We start from the raw sequence: 20,242 nt of genomic DNA on the forward strand, positions 1-20,242 counted from the left end.
GGCACAGAGTAGTATAAATATTATGTAGGTACTTACTTGGTATTGGAAGGTAGGTTTTAAAATTAATAATTATCATGAAGAGGGCGTGAAACTCTGTTTAGTGAAGGAAGTTTTGAGGAAAACGCTTTCAAACCGAAGTTATGAGTTTCAGCCTAAAATTATCAGTGTTTAAAAAGGAAATAAAAAAAGTTTAGGCGTCTAACAAACTTTATATAGGTCGGTAGGTGTTACAGAAAAGAAACAATGAAAATATAAATCATTAGATTTGTTTATTTTAAAAATACCTGCATAATAAATTACGTACAAATAAGTATAGGGTGTTAAACGTACCTAATATAACCTTTTACATCGCACAAAATTTAGTTTCTTAAAGGAAAATATGATTATTGATTTTATCACTCTGTAAGTATAAGTAATAATTATTAATATCAAAATAGTAATTATCAGTTAAATAGTAGGTAAGTACAAGGTTAAATTACATGTAGGAATGAACCAATTTTAAAAACAATAACTGACTCGACATGTGTGGCCATGAGCTGACATAAGTATAATTTATGTAAAAATTAGTTTTGTGTACCAATTAATATGCCATAGCAGTAGTTATGTTGAAAGGCTTATACAATCGGGTTGACTCAAGTATTTATTTTTACAAATAGATGTAGGGTATCCCAGTACGAGTGCACATTCTTATTTTAAAATACACAAATAAATATTGCTGTAAAACAACAAATTATTAACTTTATTTTAAATTTAAAAAGGGCATTTGTCCTGAAACACCCTACATATTCCTATTTTATTGATACGAAGTTAATGAACATCATTTTATGCACAAGGTATAGATAAGCACGTATTTGCATATGTTTACAAAATATCAGCATTTTTTGGATATACCTACTCGATTTGTATAGTCGCAATAATTTAAAATAAACACCTTTTGATTTATAAATTATTATAAATATATTTAAAATGTAATGTGCAAAGCATAGTAATATAATATGTACAAGAGCATGACAAATTAACGCAAAATTAATATTATATAAATTAACAAATATTACATATTTTCAATAAAGCAATAATAACTTTTAATATTTAACATAAAGGTAATAATAATAGCCTAGTTGGACTGCACACAGTAAATTCGACGTCTAAAAAACGGGTAATCAGTAACCTATTTAAAAAATATTGTTCTTAGAAACCTAATAAATATTATTTTATAAGTACGCACAATAGTAGATTCAGATCATGTAGGTATGCTCTTAACGAGATACATTGAAATGAATCTTCCTAACCCATAAGTGAGCAAGCAACCAAAATAAAATAATCATAATACTTAATGATACTTAATAATCATAATCATTTACTAAATAAGGTTTATGAAATACAACTAATCACATTGATAAAAATAATACTTACGGAAATACAATGGAATGTTTATACCTACATAACATTAAAGTTCATTCAGAAATGGTTAGACAAACCTATTTACTTCAACTGATTTTATATTTTGAGTGTCCAATTATGAACTAAAAACAATAAACAAACAAAATTGAAGACCACTGATTTTAAATAGTTATCAAAATATAGCTAAATATTTTTTCGTAAATAATATTTTTATACTAATTTCGGCGAAACTAATTTATAAAACATAAGATTTCAGTGAATATGCTAAATACCAAGAGGCTTTATTTATGCACTGGTGGCGCCATCTGCAAATAGCTTTGTGTTGTTTTAATGAAATAGGTATTTCAAGTGCATAGATGCATTAGTCAGTACAATACGGAAACTTATATTAATGTAAAATAAAGCTACTTTTTCTAAAATGAGTTTGCTAAATTGAATACTAGGCAAAGCTCAGCCTTGCTAGCAGCGGCTAAAATAATACAAGTAGATTTACTGAACGTAAAACATCAAAATTAAATCCGAGTTTTAAACTATAACAAAGTCAAACAGTACTTAGATTTTTATTAATATTATTCTACAAAATTGAGTTCCAAATAGGGAATATAAAGATCAAATTAGGCAAGTAAAATGTGAATTTGTCACTTTTGGACGATACCGTTTTAGAGCAATGATTTCAAAATACGCAGTAATATATATGTCAATGTTTTAGAGTCTTTCACGCCAGAATATGATATTTTATTTCTATAGCTATTTGGAACAAAATATAAAACGTTATCAAGCAGTCGTTATAAATTAATAAAATTTAAATTAATAAAATTCAGGTCTAACACCATTAAGTTTACAAAATCAGGTAAATCGACAGAACACGTAGTTATACTAGGTAAGATAAGTATGTATATTTATTATACTTATTTGTTAGGGTTCTCGAGAAAATATTTCTGATTTTAAAACTGAACGTAATACCTATATGGAATGTAAAAGGTGTAAGAATATTTTATAACGATTTGATCATCACATATTTTTGGCATGCATAGGTATAGGTAGTATAAATTTTTTTTTGTTTTATTTGACCTAATAATTATATTCCACTTGTTGTAATGCACTAAGCATTCATTAAAAGAGGTTATTTTATTATACTATTTTTTAAGTAGCACAGTGATAACAACGGATACAGAAATGGGTTCATCCCACTTGGTTAATCCCAATCGGTCCTTACTGTAGTTGTCAATATCTAGGTACCAAGTTCATAAAGTAAGATTTATACTACGTGACCAGCCACATTTATAAGCGGGGTGTCAATAAATGTCATAAAGTGCCATCAATATACAATTCTGACCATGAATATGTAGTTTATGGCAAACTATTGATTGGGGCGTTTTAGACAAAATTGGCACTATTTGTATTTAAGTCTTATGTCCAGTTGCAGAAAGGAAAATTAAGTTTATGTCGGTATAAAATCTATGTTTGTCTCTTTCTGTCGGTATAATGTCAAAGCAAGGCACAAATATATTTAATGACGACATTAGCTTAAAGATCCTTTATGTATAATCACTATGTGGTACCAACGCAATCGCGATCACGGACACTGTACAATAATACCAAAAACTTCTCGAGCGATGCTTATAGATTTTCTTTTTCAAAGTGTGATTCGACGTACTTTTATTTAAAAAGCACTTTTCTATCACAAGTCTATGCACCGATCTGACAATGGCAGACTTAGTGCCAATTTCGCCATAGTGGGTTTGAGCATAACCAGGGATTATTGCTTGAGTTTTGAGTCTTTTGACTCATCTGTCAAGAATTTATACGAAGATAACGTATAATTGATGCACTGAACAGAAACTTAGTAAGTTGATGGTCAGATCAAGGAAGGAGAGTTATAAAAAGTTGTGGTGACCAACTGAATCCAAACATAATTATATAACAGATATTTTTGTGCGAAGTAATCCAAAAGATAGCACAAATTTTTTATTGTTACTAATGTTGTGACAGTTCAAAGACAAGAATCGAATGTGATCATAAAATCGATAAAAAGCAACGAATATTTTAAACTACGTTTTCTAACTTTTATCCTACAAATCATTAAAAAACGTTGTATAACATTTCGAGCAACTTCGTACTACTCTAGCTAACATCAAATCCTACAGCGACTCTACATAATTATGCTAAATTGCACTAAAGTCAAGCATCACCTAAGATAAGCACAATAGATGCAAATATGTAGGTGCAAATATACGGTACAAAATATATCAAAAGTGTGAAATTTTGCTTTTCTAAGGTGATACATATCTTTAGACCAAATAGGCACAATAAACGTACAAAACTTACATTTAAATATGTTATGTTAAGAGGATGTCCGCCCCAATTCTTCTATAAAAATCTAAGTATACCTAGTTACTAAGATTAAGGCCTAATATTCTATGAAAACTACCAATCTATGGCCTAATATTGTAGGAGGTTGTATAAATATGAAGAAGGCTACAAAGATATCAAGAATTGTCTACAAATTAATCTACTATTGAGCTGAGAAGCTCATTAATTCTGAGTGAAAAAAGATTTCGTACGCTTTCCAAATAAAAGAACTGTAGTCATTTAGATGTCAGCAGGAAATAGGAGTCCTCTACAAAGGGGTCAGCTATCCGTTTTAAAAATGCATAAAAGCAAATTATAGATTCTTATGGTATACATATCGGTAAAGATATAATGTTAAGACCGGCCATAAATCAGCTATTATTGAATTTTCTAATGGAGGTACTGTACCCATTTAATCAACTACTAATATATTTCGATGAGGATTAATAACTTGCAAGATAATGATTTCAAGATGTTATCCTGCACAAATATAGTAATATTATAATTGTTTTTGGATGCAGAAATCTAAATCCAATTTTCCCAGAGAATAATAATATAATAAATTAATAAGTTATAGTTCGCTCATAACGAAGTCCTATATACAATACATGTTACTAAGAGTGAACTATTTGTATAAATTAAGTCTAGGACATAATTAATCTACCCAGTATTTGTATGTATTTACTATATTTTTTACGAAATAAACAAAACATAATGTCGTTGATATAAATTATTCCCTCGCGAAGCGAACTCCTAAGGATTTTTAAAACTAACGCAACATTCATTTTAATTTATATTTAAGATTGTTGAATTCAGATTTCGTAGAACCAGGCTATGCCTATAGAATAACATCTGTGTTCAGATAGTTCGGCAACTTTATTGACATATCCACGACACGTGACAACGACCTAGTATGAAAATGTGTACTTTTTAAATATTATAATACGAATGTCTTTTACCTTTCCATCAATCGTAACGCCTCGACATTTAAACAGATGAGTTGACCAGTCCCAATTTACAAAAAACAGACGATAGAGACTTGCACTCAAATTCATAGACCGTATTGTAAATTCACAACAAAGTTAAAATTAAAATTGACTTTGAAACACACGAGTTTCTCTTTACGTCAGACAGAAAGTTAGAATTCGTATGTCACAACGTCAATTTTAAACCTATTGTAAAGTGTCAAAAAGCTCTATGAATTTGGGGGTTGGTGCGCAGGGCGTTTGAGTGCAAGAAGGGGGTACCTAAAAATGTCTGATCGGGGATGATATTAGCCACTTATCGTTCGCTACGTGAGGGGGCGCTTATCAGCCGGCAAGTCGAGGGATGCGGACGACTCCCGGCGGAAGGTCAGTTTGAGCTTCTCATCTTCCTCCAACAGGTCATCCTCGATCGAGATGGCTCGGCTCATGGCGGTGTGGCCGAGCGCGCGGGACTTCCACGCCTCTAGCCTCATGATCTGTGTGAGGTTGTTTGTGGTCATTATTACGTCGACGAGCGTACGGTATGGGCGACTTGCACTAATATTAATAGTTTAGAGGTTTTAAACGTTACCTGCCTATTAAATTCAGGTATTGGTAATGGTAATGCGTGGTTAATTAATTCGGTGAGGGTAATAAATATGTTATCGTCGAAATACATTAGTGATATTAATGCAAGTCGCCTTTATCCACCTACTACGGTGGATTAAGCATTTTCAAATAGGGATCTAGCAGAATATAACGTAGGACTTTCTACGTCTACAACAGTATTAGCGAATAAACATTATCATGCAAGAAATTACGTACGTATTCACCTAGTTTTTTTTAAAATATTTTTAAAATTTAATAAATAGTTTATCACTTTATTACATTTTACAAATAGCAGAAAATGTTATCTACCATGTTTTACACTTATAGATTAGGAAAATGGAAAAGACAGTCACTTCGTATGTCTGGATTAGTTATTAGTAAGTAGGTCCATATTTACATACTTATAAACAAAGCGAATATATAGAGATACATAAAAAGTAAAGTACATAATCTGAAAGAAGTTCACTAATCACCATCATAGTAGCAACAAAAAACCAACATAATGTAATGTTTTTGGAAAGATTAAAAACTATGGTTATGTAATGTGACTTCCTTTCAGATTACTAAACCTTTCTCAGCATCCTGTATATTATCTAAGCGACACCAATCACGCCATGCAATAAACTAAGTATACTTTCACCTTATAATTATATACGTCGTAGTAAACTACTTAAAACATAACCTTGTAAATAGCTTTCGGGCAGTTTTAATAGATTGTTGTATAAAAAACATTGACCAAATAAATTATTATTACCTACACGTTAATAAATATCTGTAAAAATCATTAAAAGAAATCACACACACACATAAAGAAAACATATAACATATAACCTAGGTTAGGTGAGATTAAAAAATACTAGCAATTTTATTTCGTTAACTTTGAGTACAATTTACACAATAACCCCCTTATTCATAAAAAAAGTTACAGGACGCTTTAGCTATTGAACTGTTTTGTCACTCTCTGACCGAGAATAATTTGTTCTTTCTCAATAGCTAAAGCGTCCTGTAAGTTTTTTATGAATAAGGGGGTAAGTTTTTTACAAGCAAGTTCCATTAAAATCTCAGCTGACCGTGCGTTATGTCCACAAAAGGGAATGAGCGAAATTTTCAATTTTCGATATGAATGTTGCACTTACTCGAGCCATTTCCAGGGCTCAGTGTCCGGGGTGATGATGGGTGTGGGCAACTGCGAGGTGCCAACAAACTCAGTCAAACACAGTCATAGATTCATCATTATATCACATGAAAAGGCCCCTGTGCTGAGCCATTACCACATTTGATATCAACAGAAGATGCACGGGGCGCAAGATGCGACAATAGTTTTCCGTCGCAGTCGTTCTCGAATCCTCGTGACAAGAGTGAGCGAGACGCAAAACTTTTGCCCCCATATAAGGGTCTTGACAGGGGACTGTTTATGTGAAATGCGGTGTATATTATATTTTGTGTACACAGCGAAAGCTTTTGGCAATATTTTTATAGGACTTGGAGCTGGCTTTCGTTGAACTGTTATGTATTCTTCAAAATATTATTATCTTCTTAAACGCAGCGGCAGTAATGCACTTTACATAAAGCTTTCGCTATGTACAAAGCAATATTAGAAATCAAAGGTATTTTCACCCTTTTCACACAAGTGTTGTTTAGTTAGAAAGCAATCGCAGTGAAATCATGTGAAATTTTAAATGACTTGTGCTAAGGATTGTATTGTTATATTTTATATCTGTTAGTAATCACACGGTGATGAAATGAGCTGTGCGGGATTTCTTACAAATGATATGGCATTTCATTGGTTTGATTATGTTGGACAGGCATGGACAGCATGGCTGTTAATATTTTAAATGTTGAAAGGCTAAGCAATGAACGGATGATGATAACACAGTTAGTATCAAAGATGATCACAATAGAATGCCACAATAACCATTCAGTAAATAATCAATATTTATAAGCCCATATCAGTTGCGTCATATACAATACATGTTTGTACAATATTTTAGTCAGGGTGTTAGGTGAGCAATGCTTCCACACACAAAATAGTGTTAGACGAAGCTAAGCGGTTTGTGATTTGTGTTGTGATACTATTTCAGAGTGCAAACCCTCATACTAATATTATGACGATATGTAACCTATAAGTACTTAGAGACGCTTTCTTTTAGGATATGTACGTAGTACTATGTTAGTTCTGTCATATTCGTAGATAAGTTGTATTAATAAAAAAAACTATTTTTAGTACTGTATGATGATATAGTTCTCTTCCTAACTGTTTTTTAGGGAGATCTGTTTAGATAACATTGAAGTAATATGGCACATACTTATATCGTATCTACGGATTGGTTTCATATGAGTAATAATTGTTCATTAAGTTTACTAATGCCGAGTTGGAGAAACGAACATTAAGCTAATGTCGGCATTAAATCTATGTCTGTCTCTGTCAAAGAAAGGCAGCAATAGATTTAATACCGTCATAAGCTTAAAGTTCCTTTGTGCAACTCAATAATAAGAATATAAAAAGCTTAACCGTCATAAGGCAGTATGAATATGGATCGCACCTTTTCTTTTGATTTTTTTATTGATTATAAAAAATATTTTTCAAGAGACCAATCCACAGACTAAATACCAATATGTGCCAATGATGTATCTTGTTGGTGTGTGACCATAACTGCTGTGCACGCCCTGAGGTATAGATTCGGCAAGACGGGGGGGAGAATCGGTTGTTGCGCTCTGTCACATTTCTATCTCTGTCTCTGTCACGTCTCTATCTCTGCCTCTGTCACGTCTCTATCTCTGTCTCTGACACGCGCGTGGCGATCTCTACTCCCCGCACCTCACCGCGCATGCCTAAGGGAGTTCACAGCACTAATGGCCACTCTATAGTAAAGTGGGATATTCACCTCGGCCTTCATTTCGGCGGCTTGTTCCTGCAGCTCGCGCACTTTCTCCGAATCGTCGGAGATGTTGTTACGAAGCTCTCCCTCGGTGGCCATCACCTCGTGCTGTTGTTATTATAAACATGTTTTAAGTATTTCATAGCTAAATCTATAAAAAGAAGGTTGAATTAATAAAGTGGCAATGGCAATTATATTCAGTTTGTCAATTTCAGCTAACTCAATAATTATTAATCCAGAATTCTCTATAAAAAAATCTTTTTTTACAATAAATTTAGGCTCGTACCTTTAATTTATACTCCGACACTTCCGTTTCCAGTTCGGCTATTCTCTGCGCATCTTCCATGCTTCTTATGTTCGCTTGCATAGACGCGAATTTGGTCTGAAACACGATAGAATAAATATTTAAAACAAAAGTCCTTAAACATTATCGTGGGATCAAAGCGCTGTTAAACGTATTCGAAGGTCCTGTTAGCAGTGTATTTAAAATTATTAGCAAGCAAGACTACATTAATTAGCAGGTGAACATTTTATCTCCATGTCTGGTCCCAGTGTACTGGTATTGTCCTGGCGGCTCAGCTAGTTAGTGACAATGCGTCGTCTGTGAACTATACGTCACCTTGCTCTCCAGGTTGGTGCACTGGGGTTGTTCTGGCGGAAATGTGCAAGACACATATTCGCCATAAATACGACGCTGGAACGTACATCAAACGAGTTCATCGACGTCGATAACACACCCGTGCAGCGGGGACAGCTCGTGCTACACGTCACCTTGCTCTCCAGGTCGCAGTACTTGTGCTGGAACTCCCGCTGGCGCGCCTGCAGCGCCCGCTCCCGCTGCAGCGCCGCGTCGTGCTCCTCGCGCAGCTGCCGCGTCTCCTCGTCCTGGCGGCGCAGCTGGTTCGTCGACACCTGGGTGGAAAAATTGGTGGTTATGTGACTTTTTTGTAATTTACTAAATTAGCGACGCTGCTCTATCGATAGTCGATACAGAGGCGCGGGAAGTTGGAATGACTAGGACCGATGTAAAGCTGGCTGCTGCCAGCAGACATGAGTGGAAAACTGTCGTTGAAAGCTTAAAACACTCGTCTTAATCACGCCCCTTAAGCAAAAGCCTAAGATTCGGCGCCGCTCTATCGATACGGAGATGCGGGAAGTTGGAATGAATTGGTCTGATGTAAAGTTGGCGGAAAGCTGATCGCAGCCAGTGGCGTGCTTTGGGAGAGGCCTACGTCCAGCACTGGACTGCTATAGGCAGAGGATGATGATGAAAGTTGGCTGCTGCCACAGTGGTGGAAAACTGTCGTTGAAAGCTTGAAACACTTTTCATCAAACCCCTTTAGCAAAAGCCTAACATCCTCACCTGCACTTGAGTCTCCAGCTCCATAACCTTCAGTCTCAGCTCCTTCAGTTCGGTCAGCGCTTCCACCTCCCGTATCCTAGTTGACATGAGCTCTTCGTCCAGTTTCTGGACATCACCGGAGCGGCTTTCCCACGCCCGGAGTAGCTTCTTGGGCGTCGCCATGATGTCTGACACCACGTTTGAAGGCACGGGTGATGGGGCCGCTTCCTGCCTGTGCTCCTGTGTGGATAGTGTGTTGGTTGAATAGAATAATTTAGATTTGAAAATAAGAAAAATAGATATTTGAATATTCAATATAAAATGGTTTGTTGTTCCCAGATTTGCAGAGTCTTTAACAATGTAATGTAATCCTGCAGCAACAGAAAAGGGTGGAAATGAGAATTCCAGTTATATGACCGCATCGTCTTACCAGTAGAACTATAGGTTTTGTTATTCCCAGTAGATTAACAACACAAAAAAAACTACAGGCCAATTTCTATAAGAACAACTATCGTGCTATAGAAATCGCAGTTACTTACGCACAGCATACAAAAAATAAGGAATATCTATTGGATGATTTGTTTACCTGCAGATGTCTTTGCCACGACTCTGACAGTTCAGTGACGCGGGAGCGAAGATCCTTCAGAGACAGGTTGGCCTCCGCCTCGCGAAGCTTCACCGCTATCAGCTCATCCTGACGAAATTATATTCGATTAAAATTTTATTCCATGTGACGTGATAAATTGTACACCGATTAGAAACGTGCATACAACTATGTTATTGTCCATGTGTTTGGTGAACTTTGTAGTAAGCTCGCGCGCAGGCTTTTATTTATCTATAGCTACTGTAACGCCAGCGCAATTCAGTGGTAACCCCGACATGATAAAGCATACATTTTCCAGTGCCCACTGCCCGACCGGCAAGTTTAGTTATCAGATTGAAACCAGCGTCTCCACAGGTCACTCTAATTACGTCAATTACGGCGTCTGCAAATGACTATTTATTTGGATAAAAAATCAACATTACACTGCAGGCACAGTTAAACCACGATATGGAAATTGCTTTTGTTACTTTAGATAATACATTGTAAAATATGGAATGAGACCTATTCCACCAGGCATAAGCATCTGTCAATCAAACGTCGTAGATTTCTTGCTATATTTTACAAATTATAAGCAGAACTACTACAAACCTGCAAATGCGCCACATTGTTATCCACCCGCTGCCTCCTAAGGCTCTTGTTCTCGTTCTCCAACTCAGTGATCCTGGCCGTGAGCTCCCGTTCAGCCGCTTCCCTTTCAGCCGCATGGAGTCTAGCCCGAACCAGCTCGCGTTGAAGACATCGCGCCAGCTCCTCGCCCTTGGGACCGCTGGTGTCAGCGCCCTCTAGCGACGACTGCCGCGAGTTGTTCTGTTTTGAGGTTAGGTTTTAGTGTGAATGGGGTTTTACAATGAGGGGTTGTATTGTGGGTAGGGGTAAGTGGGGTGAACATTGGATTATAGGGCGTTCTTTGACCTCTGTCGGTCTGTTTCTTACGCGTAAGAACACCACTCCCAGACCCGTAGGAAATTCTTTCCGAAGACACCTATAATTGCTTTAGGCACATAAGTTAATGACTTGTGCGAAGAATATGTTAAATCGTGATGAAATTATTAAGATAGCAAATTTATGTTAAAATGGAATGCTTTTAAGTAACAGCCAACCAAACCGGGTTTTATTATAAGCGGGCTGTTATAAATTCATACTTGAACTGCTTCGAGCTGCAGCGTAATTATCATTCATGTTATTTGCTGATACATTAATTGACTTCTGAAGTCGGAAACCTTAGCATTGCTTTCTAAATATGCCTTCTTCATTCAACTTAATCCACCTCAACAAAAACAGTAACAAACCTCAGCAATAGTCATCTCCAGCGACCGGATCTCATCTTGGGCCAACGCCAGCCGTTGTTGCGCGTCAATATGCGCCTTCCTCAGCTGTTGCACCTCACGTGCTAGTGCAAACTTGTCCTCTTCCCCCTCAGCTCTGTCCACTTGACCTCGGACCAGACGCTCGGCGAGAGCTGAAGACTCCTTCTCAAGTAACTCCACTCGCTGTTTGAGAAGGCGGTTCTCTTGCCGGATGCACTGGGGATTGGGGTAGAGACAACACATTGTTATTAAGATTCAAATATATAAGCTTGTGACTAGGCTGTTGAATAATAGGGAGTTACTATACAATTTTCACAGCATAGGAGGATATTGGAACGTTGTGTTTTATTATGATAATTTTATTCTGCTTTATTAGGGTCTGGCGAGAAAAGTATTGCGAGGCGGTAGGTACATCATAAAAATATTTGTGTTAGGTTAAAAGTACCTACATAGATAGGTATTTTCAACTTTCGCCGTGTCTTGCGAGCACTATTTATACACACTCACCCGTAAAACAGCAATGTCGCCTTGCTCCTTAGTTTTAATAACAGTGTATTCCTTCTCCAATTTCTTCATCTTCTTAGGATTTACTTTGATGGAGTATGCGAGGTTCATGAAGGCATCCGGGTCCGCTTCGGCTTTCAGAGGCAGCTCCTTTTGTATGTACTGTAAACAAAAACTTTGGAGTTATTATACCTTACTCATAAGAAATGACATTCATAGAAATTTAGACACCGATAAACGGCCAAATATGTTAAGTGTATCAGAGTGATGAGTTGTGGGACATCTTTTTCAAATTTCTATAGATATGATTTAAAAGATATTGTTATACCTCATAACCGCATTAATTAGGGTAGTATACGACATGACAGCGGATATAGGTTGCAAACTGTTTACATCACATAGTAGGTATACTCTGCAATGCTTGCGGTCTAGTGCTAAACGCCGGACCTAGAATGTCACCGCAGAAGTAACCGCACTATTAGGTCATAGTTTAATTATATAGACAGTTAAACAGTTGTTATAATATATGTAAACACTAGCTTAGCTATTATTGTACTTGTATTAAACAAACTGTGGTATAATTCACTAGAAAAGGCAGAAACTATTCAAATTACTTTTCACGTGTAAAGTTCAGGCCAGTTTAGGCACTTGTGACAGTATTCGTGACTCATAAAAGTCGAGTTTATGACCGTTTTCTTCCATAGCTTGCAGCACCAGTACCAGACTCAACAACATAAATAACACAAGAAGTTTCGATATCCTTTCGCCAACTATCAAAACAAACCATCATACAGCTCACCTTCAAAATGCTCTCCATGTCCAAAGACAGCAGATCATCCTTGCCCAGCGTGAGCAGAGCCAGGGCGACCTTGAACACAATCTCGATGCCCTCCGAGAGGAACACGTCCATGATGCGGCAGGCCAGCGGCAGCGTCAGGGTCGTGGTGAAGAGGGTGAGGAACCAGCTGCTCGCGTATATTGAGGTGCTGAAGCCCTGGGGTGGGGAAGGGAGAGGTTAGTGGTTTTTAGGCTGGAAACTGAGTTCAGTGGGAAAACGTGAAAGACATGTTGTAGACACGTAGTGTCTAGCGTGAGTACGGATGTCCGCGTAATGCAGTTTCAGCCTTTAGGGTTGCATGAAACGAACCTCTTCTAGTGACGTATTAACTGTACCTTACATAAGTCCGGTGAAGTCTAGGCAGTCATCGACTAACAAAAAATCTAAGTATCTATTTTTTTTATTGTTATTGTTTATTTATCAAATTATTTTACAGAATTATTGATTAATTATAACATTGCATCACAAAAATCACAGAGATTACTTTCACCACGGTGACAACCCTAGTAGGTACAGCTGTAGTTTTTGTCACCGACACGCTAAGAAGAAGAATGCTTTGTCGTAACATGACAGCGTGGTGACCCAAGATTTACTTGTTTTGTTACGATTGTTTTTGGCTAAAAATATGATAACGGAATATGACTCAATTTATTCTTATATGATTTCACCACAGCCCGTTATTGGTGAGTCAGTTTGTTTTGAAACAGTAACGTAAATAATGTAATTGCATTGTACGCTGATTATCGCCGATTGTTTATTACCATTGGTCTGAGCCAAGACATGTGCAGATAATAAATAAATACTTCCTAAAAACCTTAATTTCAGAAAAAAAAAATTACCTATAAATAAATGAAATTAATTATAAGATTGGATATGTTACACAGAGAGAAATAAAGCGTTTCCATAATAAGTGTGCCGTTAGGGACGCTAAAATGCTTATACTACGGCTCGTATCAGAATGTTAGAACCCAAATAATAATTAATAAACGTATAAGAGTACACAAACTCGCGCAAACTATCTAAACTCCCACTTAGCACCCTAAGCGTCCTTACCTGAGACTGGAAGTGAATATGCAGGTCAGGCAGCAGTTCTTGTACCAGGTTCTCCAGTTGAAACATGCAGAGACCCAGCTCTGCCATGCTCGGCTTGAACATGTCCCGCATTCGATGCTGTTGCATTATCTTCACAAGCACGGCGAACGCTTCTTCTTCGGGCATCTGGGAAATAATTGTAAAATCAATTTTATTTGTTTGAATTCTTCTGTAGAAAATGAAGTATACTTGAATGTAGTCTTGTAATACAAGATAGAGTGCATTTTTTCTTTGATAGCATATAGGTTTTTAGTTTGTGGCTTAAAAAATTGGTGGTTCGTAACGGTATTTTCTATGGGAGGTGTTCCCTAGGTCAAATTCTACAATTGTCTCTGGCCTTTTACAAAATAACTATGGTCGTGTTTACCGAAATCCCTGGCATTATGGAGATATTTAGGTTTAGTCGAAGACAGTCCGAATAATGAGGATCCCTGACTTTCACTGCGAAAACTGTGCTTTCTATGTGATGTTTTAATCGCAAAATATTTTTGTACTTTAGGCAAGTCGTTATAATGAATTAGTTAATATGATAGCTTTTGTTTTCTGCAAGGTTTTTTTTTACTTGCACAATAATATTTAGCTAATAGCCAATCCAAGATAATGGTATTATTACTATTGAAAAGAGATTTTGTAAAAACGATGATGATGATGATGATTACAAATGATGATGTATAAGGACTTAAGACTTTGTTGTATACCTACAGATACCTAGCTTAACTTAATTATGTTTTCATAATTGTATTAAAGGACCCAACTATCCGTACCACATAAACCATACACACCTGCATAAGCAGCAGCCCGACAATGAACCCTGACCCCTGGCAGTAGCCCACCTCCCGGTCGTGAAGCGAATACGCCTTCATGACGTTGAACAGCGACTCCTGGCCCAAACCGTCCTTCTCCTTGAAGAACTCGTGCTCGGGGTAGGTGCGAGCGATGTCGCGCCGGATCACCTTCTCGCATGCTGATTTTGCCTGTGAATTGAGTGGTGGGTTACTAGTTGCCGCTGTAGTTTTGCTGAGCCGCAAGCACTGGATTCGATACTATTTTCGAATCTACACGAAGGGTCACTTTTACCAAACGCTAAACGTATTTAAATAAATTTTAAATACATTTTGTACTAACTGACAGACCTATGACAGGCTACTAATACGTTTAGCGTTTGGTGTAATTCCACCTAACATAGGAAAAAACATAAATGTCACTTTTGGAACTAACTTTGCCTTACATTTTGACAGTTGACGATACGCAACGTTAACGGAGGATCGAAACTTGTGCTCGCGACTCTGATGAAGTTGGTATTAAAGTAGTTCTAAGTATCCTCAAAACTGCAAGGGATAAGCGTGGGTGGAATGGAGTAGTAAGTTTGAACCACGCCATTGATGCTCTTTATGCCGCTCGCAGACTATTCAACAATAGCGCGTTAACGCTCACTGACCTTTGTCATTCGTTCATGAGCTATACTTATGATGTGAACTTTTATAGTTTTATTGTACACGCCACAATTTTGTTCAACTCTCATTAATCTTACTGCCTAATTCTTTAAAAAGACCATAAACCAAATGACTACATCCCCACCCACACCGTACCCAAAACCAACCTTAATATACGACGCATACAACTTCTTCTCAGGCGAGCAGTCGACCCCAGCGAGTAGCTGCCAAACGATGCCGCGGAAGTGGTGCGGCACGCCCTGCCTCACCAGGTCTCGTATGAACTGGTTGCGGCGCTTCCACTCTGTCTCCCAGTTGCTGACCAGCCGGCCCCAGAGCACCCACAGGTCCTCCTCGCCACCGGCGGAACTGGTAGTGCGGGTTTCGGTCTCATGGCTGGAGCTGGTCGCTGGTGAAGGAAGTTTAATTATTATGAGCAACGTGGTTTGGACGCTGGTGGCTACTGGTTGGATGGTCTTTGCCTCAGTCTCACGGCTGGAGCTGGTCGCTGGTGATGGAAGTCATTGTGAGGAACAGTAGTGGTAAATCTTTTTATCACTAATGGCATAAGTTATGTTAAAAGTGTGTCTTCCAACCAAAGGTTGTCTGGTAGATACTTATTTAAGCAATAGGGCTATTCATAAATTGGAAGTTTTTTTTAATTAAATGGGGAATAATACGGTATAAATTGTAATAGCTGCTTTTGTTGGGTGTTGTGACAAGCTGGAGGCTGCTGGTTGGATGGTGGTTTCTAGTTAGGTATTTGGTTGCGATAAGAGATTGAATTTAGAATATGATATTATGAATTGTGATAAACTAATTGTAAAAATATTATGGTTTGGGACTAGTTAAGTACGTGCTCAATACCCTTCTTCCAATATTTTTCAAACAACGTAAGATTTGATGGCTCATTAATTTATGTTGTACAAAAAAACGCTTATATGGCGCTTCCACCAGCATCTTATTGTCTATTGGACTTTACTTTCAGAATGAACGCGTCAGCATTAGTTTCTGCTCAATGACGCAAAAGTACTAACGACTGTGAATTGCAGATTTGTTATTGTTACCTGGAATGCTCAAAAGATCCTCACCAAGTGACCTACTGTGACTCATAAAATACGTACGACGCATTTTCTAGGCGATTGACAATTGACGTCAATCTTATATCCCGTTTACGACAAAGACCCACCTTAGTACAGCCTCAAGCTTTTGCCACCAACTCTAAGATAAACCTCTATAGTTACCTGAGGCGAGCGCTAATTTCAGTAATTTCACATGCCCTTCATATCACCACAAGGACAAACCCTAGTCCAAACATTAGCTTTTGTCACCAACCCTCTAGAAAACCCTAGGTATATCTCTCTTATAGTTACCTGAGGCGAGCGATATCTGCGAAGTATCCGAGTTCTTGCGGCTATGTACGGTCGGCAGCGAGGGGCACTTGGCGTCCGCCTCGATCAGTCGGTTAGCCTCCTCCAGCTTGGCGAGTAGCGCCCGCTCGGGCGTCGGGATCTCTGCCGCTTGCAGCACCGGGCAACCTGCAAGCAAGCCGCTGGCCATGTAGCACGAGACGCTATTAAGACGTGACAAAAGTTCTCGGTCGCGCTCGCTCTTGATGCTGCGTGTAAAGGTCGTGAAAGGTGAGTGAACGCGATGCTAAACTTTTGTCACGTCTTAAATGCGCCCCTTACTAGCCCTTTTGATCTACATTATGTACTGAGAATTAGGGAACCTACACACTCGTTCGACCGAGTCGACTGCGCTGAACGTGGGAGTTCACTCTATCATTATGACGAAAAACGAAGTTTCGAAGAGCTGCTGCGCGAGCCACGACTGCATCTCACCGTGTTAAACCTGCATGACAGCTCTCGTTCTTTCGTTTTTCGTCAGTATATAGGTATAGGGTAACTCTCATGGCACAGCAGTTTCTGAACTAATGAGACTGTATGCAGTGATGCCTTGGCTCTACTTGTAGTTTAATCTTAGTTTAATTACGTAGGTATTGTAAACCATAAGACAGCGAGCCAGTTAAATGGGATTAAAGTAATCGTATCGTTATAGAGAAAATATTGCTACATAATACATAAACCTAGATATCTAGGTGCACATAAGCGAGTAAAGGCCCTACTTAAGTATTTTCTTAATAATAATACGATCACCATTAGTAACATTCCTTTAGCAGAGACGATGGAGTGCAACCGTAAAGACTTCAAAGGGCCTGAGTGCACTCACTGTTTATTTATAGATATTTTATCATCCATTAGTCTTGATTACTTGAACACCATCAGTAGCTAGCTAGCAGATGTAGAGGGCAAATCGGAAGTGAAATTTCGTAGCCTACGACGACTTAATCATAAATTATGGATTGAAGTATCTTTATCGAGGGCATTTATACATTTGAAATTCGATAGGATCATGAAAAAAATAATAAGTACTATAAAGTGTTTTATATCAGAGCTTTCTTTAACTTACTTACGTCATTTACGTATTAAAAAATTATTACGTAATTTCTGTTTCGAAAATGGAATCTGGGCAAACTACAAATGCAATATGAAAAAGAAATTAAAGTTTAGTCGTAGTACTGTTTAATGAAGGTATTATATGTGTACCTTCGTACTGGACTATTGCATTTGTAATCGTCCCACCTAAACCAATTAGGTATGTTAGAATGGCAGTGAGTGTTAAACGTTAAACTGTACACAATGCTATACATATAGCACAGATCGTTAGTAAAAAATGTATAGGTACGGGAGGTAAATGATTGTGTCGGACGATTGTTATACACAGTGCAGCATTAGTTTATTAGTTGTTAAACCAAAACAAACCGTCGAGAGATGAGACAGGTGATTCTGTATTACTAGTGGGTGCGTTGGGTTCGCTGGCCGCCGGGGTCGAAGCTCGTGGGTCAGCGTCCACCTTCATGGTGAGTCAGGATCCTCCATGGACGCCCGCGCAGCGCCTCGCTCCTCTCTGCATCAAGCACGCACTCACAGACACCGGCCTCCAGAACAACCCGCCATTACCACCTCTTAAACTAACAACTGGACTCTATGGAAAGGGTATTCAGATGTTTAGCTAGGTAATCTACATGCGTTTAATGTCATGTTCGGTTTAAAGTTTATTAATAGGAATCACTATTATGTTCAAGTCAATAACGCATTGAACCATGCAGAGCAGGTGACGAAAATCGACACGCATGATGACAGCTTAAATAGTGGGCGTTCCACACCGCACATGCATGAGTTGATATAAATAAATGTTCAATGACCGAACCTCACCTATAAATACATGTAATTATTATACTTCCTAGCTTACAAAAATAACAACACGACATGTACACAATACACATTGCGTATAAGTAAAATGGGATAAGATTGAGTTACTACCATTGAGTTTAATGTAAATACTACACACTATTGCTTCATATCCTTGGTTTTCATCACATCACATTTGATTTAGCACGTAAATAACAACAACACAATAGCCACTAATACACATCTATGATAATGGGAGATACACAATGACCGTGTCCATGGCTGATGTCGATACATACACAGTGACAATGAAAAAGCCGATTCCAAGTTCAACTGATCAACGCGATATAAATCTTAAAAATTACTGAACGTGACCTAATTTTCCATCCGCGTTAGGTGTTTAAACGTATTTAGCCGCTGGATTACTTTATTTGTGGTCGATTTCATGACTGGTGAGTATAATTAAGTGAAAGTTGGTGCGGCGGCGCTCATCCGCCCACGAAGCATGAAGGCCGCACATACGAACACACACCAGGCACTATACAGACGGCGCAGGCGCTCATCCACTCATCACACTAATCTAAACTCGACTAACGCACGTTTTTGGTGCACGATATGTATGTTCGCAATGATTGTTGAGCTGCTGTTATCGTTAAAAGATTACTGGACACCAGATACGATCTATCATTTTGGTTTTATTTTTTTATTAGTAATAAAGTAGATCAGTGGGCGAAATATAAGATCTTGTGATAACGATAACACACCTTCTAATATATACCAGGCAATGGTGCACCGCTTCAACAACTTTGATGATTTGTAGGGGTTGCGTTTTTCCAAAATCATTGTAATAATTGGTACTGCCTATGTTTTTTTCCAGATACAATAAGTTCTATAACAGGGATTAAAAATGGGGTTCTTGAAAGCATTACTAACCAATGCACTGTCTGGTCAACTTGAAGTTGATTACTGTACAAAATAATTGTATATAATAAGTGTTCTGTATATCACTTACATATTTTTGATATTTTAAAACATATTTTTTCTAATATATCCCCTGTATTATTCCCTTTCCCAGTCCATTTTCCTTCTCTTATTCATTTAAAAATAAATGAGATTTTATAGGTGTTTAACTGCATGTTGCTCTCATCGATCATGACTGTTTAAAATTAAAATTATAAGTTGTTGATCTAAAGTTATGGCCATTTTCATCTAACAACTCTTATTGCCACTTGTGTATGTGTCTGAGTCAGGCCTTTTTGTTACAAACATTATCATCTAGGTAGGTAAATTATAGCTACAGCCAAGTATTGCAGAAATAGTGGTTATTCGACCAGTAGTTTGTTTTTATGATCTAGCTTAAACTAATAATAACAATTGCAAATTCCATTCAATATAACTTCCAATACTACATATTTATAAGATTACTGAAACAAGGCTAAAATTGCAGATTCAAAAAGTATTCATTTAGGTATAGTATAGTTTGGCAAATAAAAATGTGATTTTTTACCTAATTTGTGAATTAAAATATAATAACACATACCTTTTGATAAATGATAAGTTGAAATTGCTGTAGCTGGCTCAAACATTAACTGTAAAGAATTGATTACCAATATTAGAATGCAATAATCTTAATCTAGATCTACATATTGTACTTATAGTTAT

At 37.4% G+C, this 20,242-nt stretch overlaps 1 protein-coding gene across 1 annotated transcript; it reads right to left on the reverse strand.

Moving 5' to 3' along the window:
• Positions 1–250: 250 nt before the first annotated feature.
• On the reverse strand, positions 251–19,255 carry LOC125491181 (ecotropic viral integration site 5 ortholog). The gene is made up of 15 exons (XM_048632487.1): positions 18,152–19,255; positions 16,700–16,864; positions 15,494–15,735; positions 14,676–14,867; positions 13,855–14,019; positions 12,763–12,957; positions 11,967–12,125; positions 11,442–11,675; positions 10,741–10,959; positions 10,127–10,242; positions 9,570–9,792; positions 8,978–9,118; positions 8,493–8,588; positions 8,213–8,314; positions 251–5,215 (listed from the first exon to the last, which is right to left on the reverse strand). The coding sequence occupies exons 1-15, from the start codon at positions 18,246–18,248 to the stop codon at positions 5,045–5,047; spliced, it is 2,517 nt and encodes an 838-aa protein (XP_048488444.1). The 5' UTR covers positions 18,249–19,255; the 3' UTR covers positions 251–5,044.
• Positions 19,256–20,242: the final 987 nt, after the last annotated feature.

This window comes from Plutella xylostella, chromosome Z (assembly GCF_932276165.1).
Source record: "Plutella xylostella chromosome Z, ilPluXylo3.1, whole genome shotgun sequence".
NCBI lineage: Eukaryota > Metazoa > Arthropoda > Insecta > Lepidoptera > Plutellidae > Plutella > Plutella xylostella.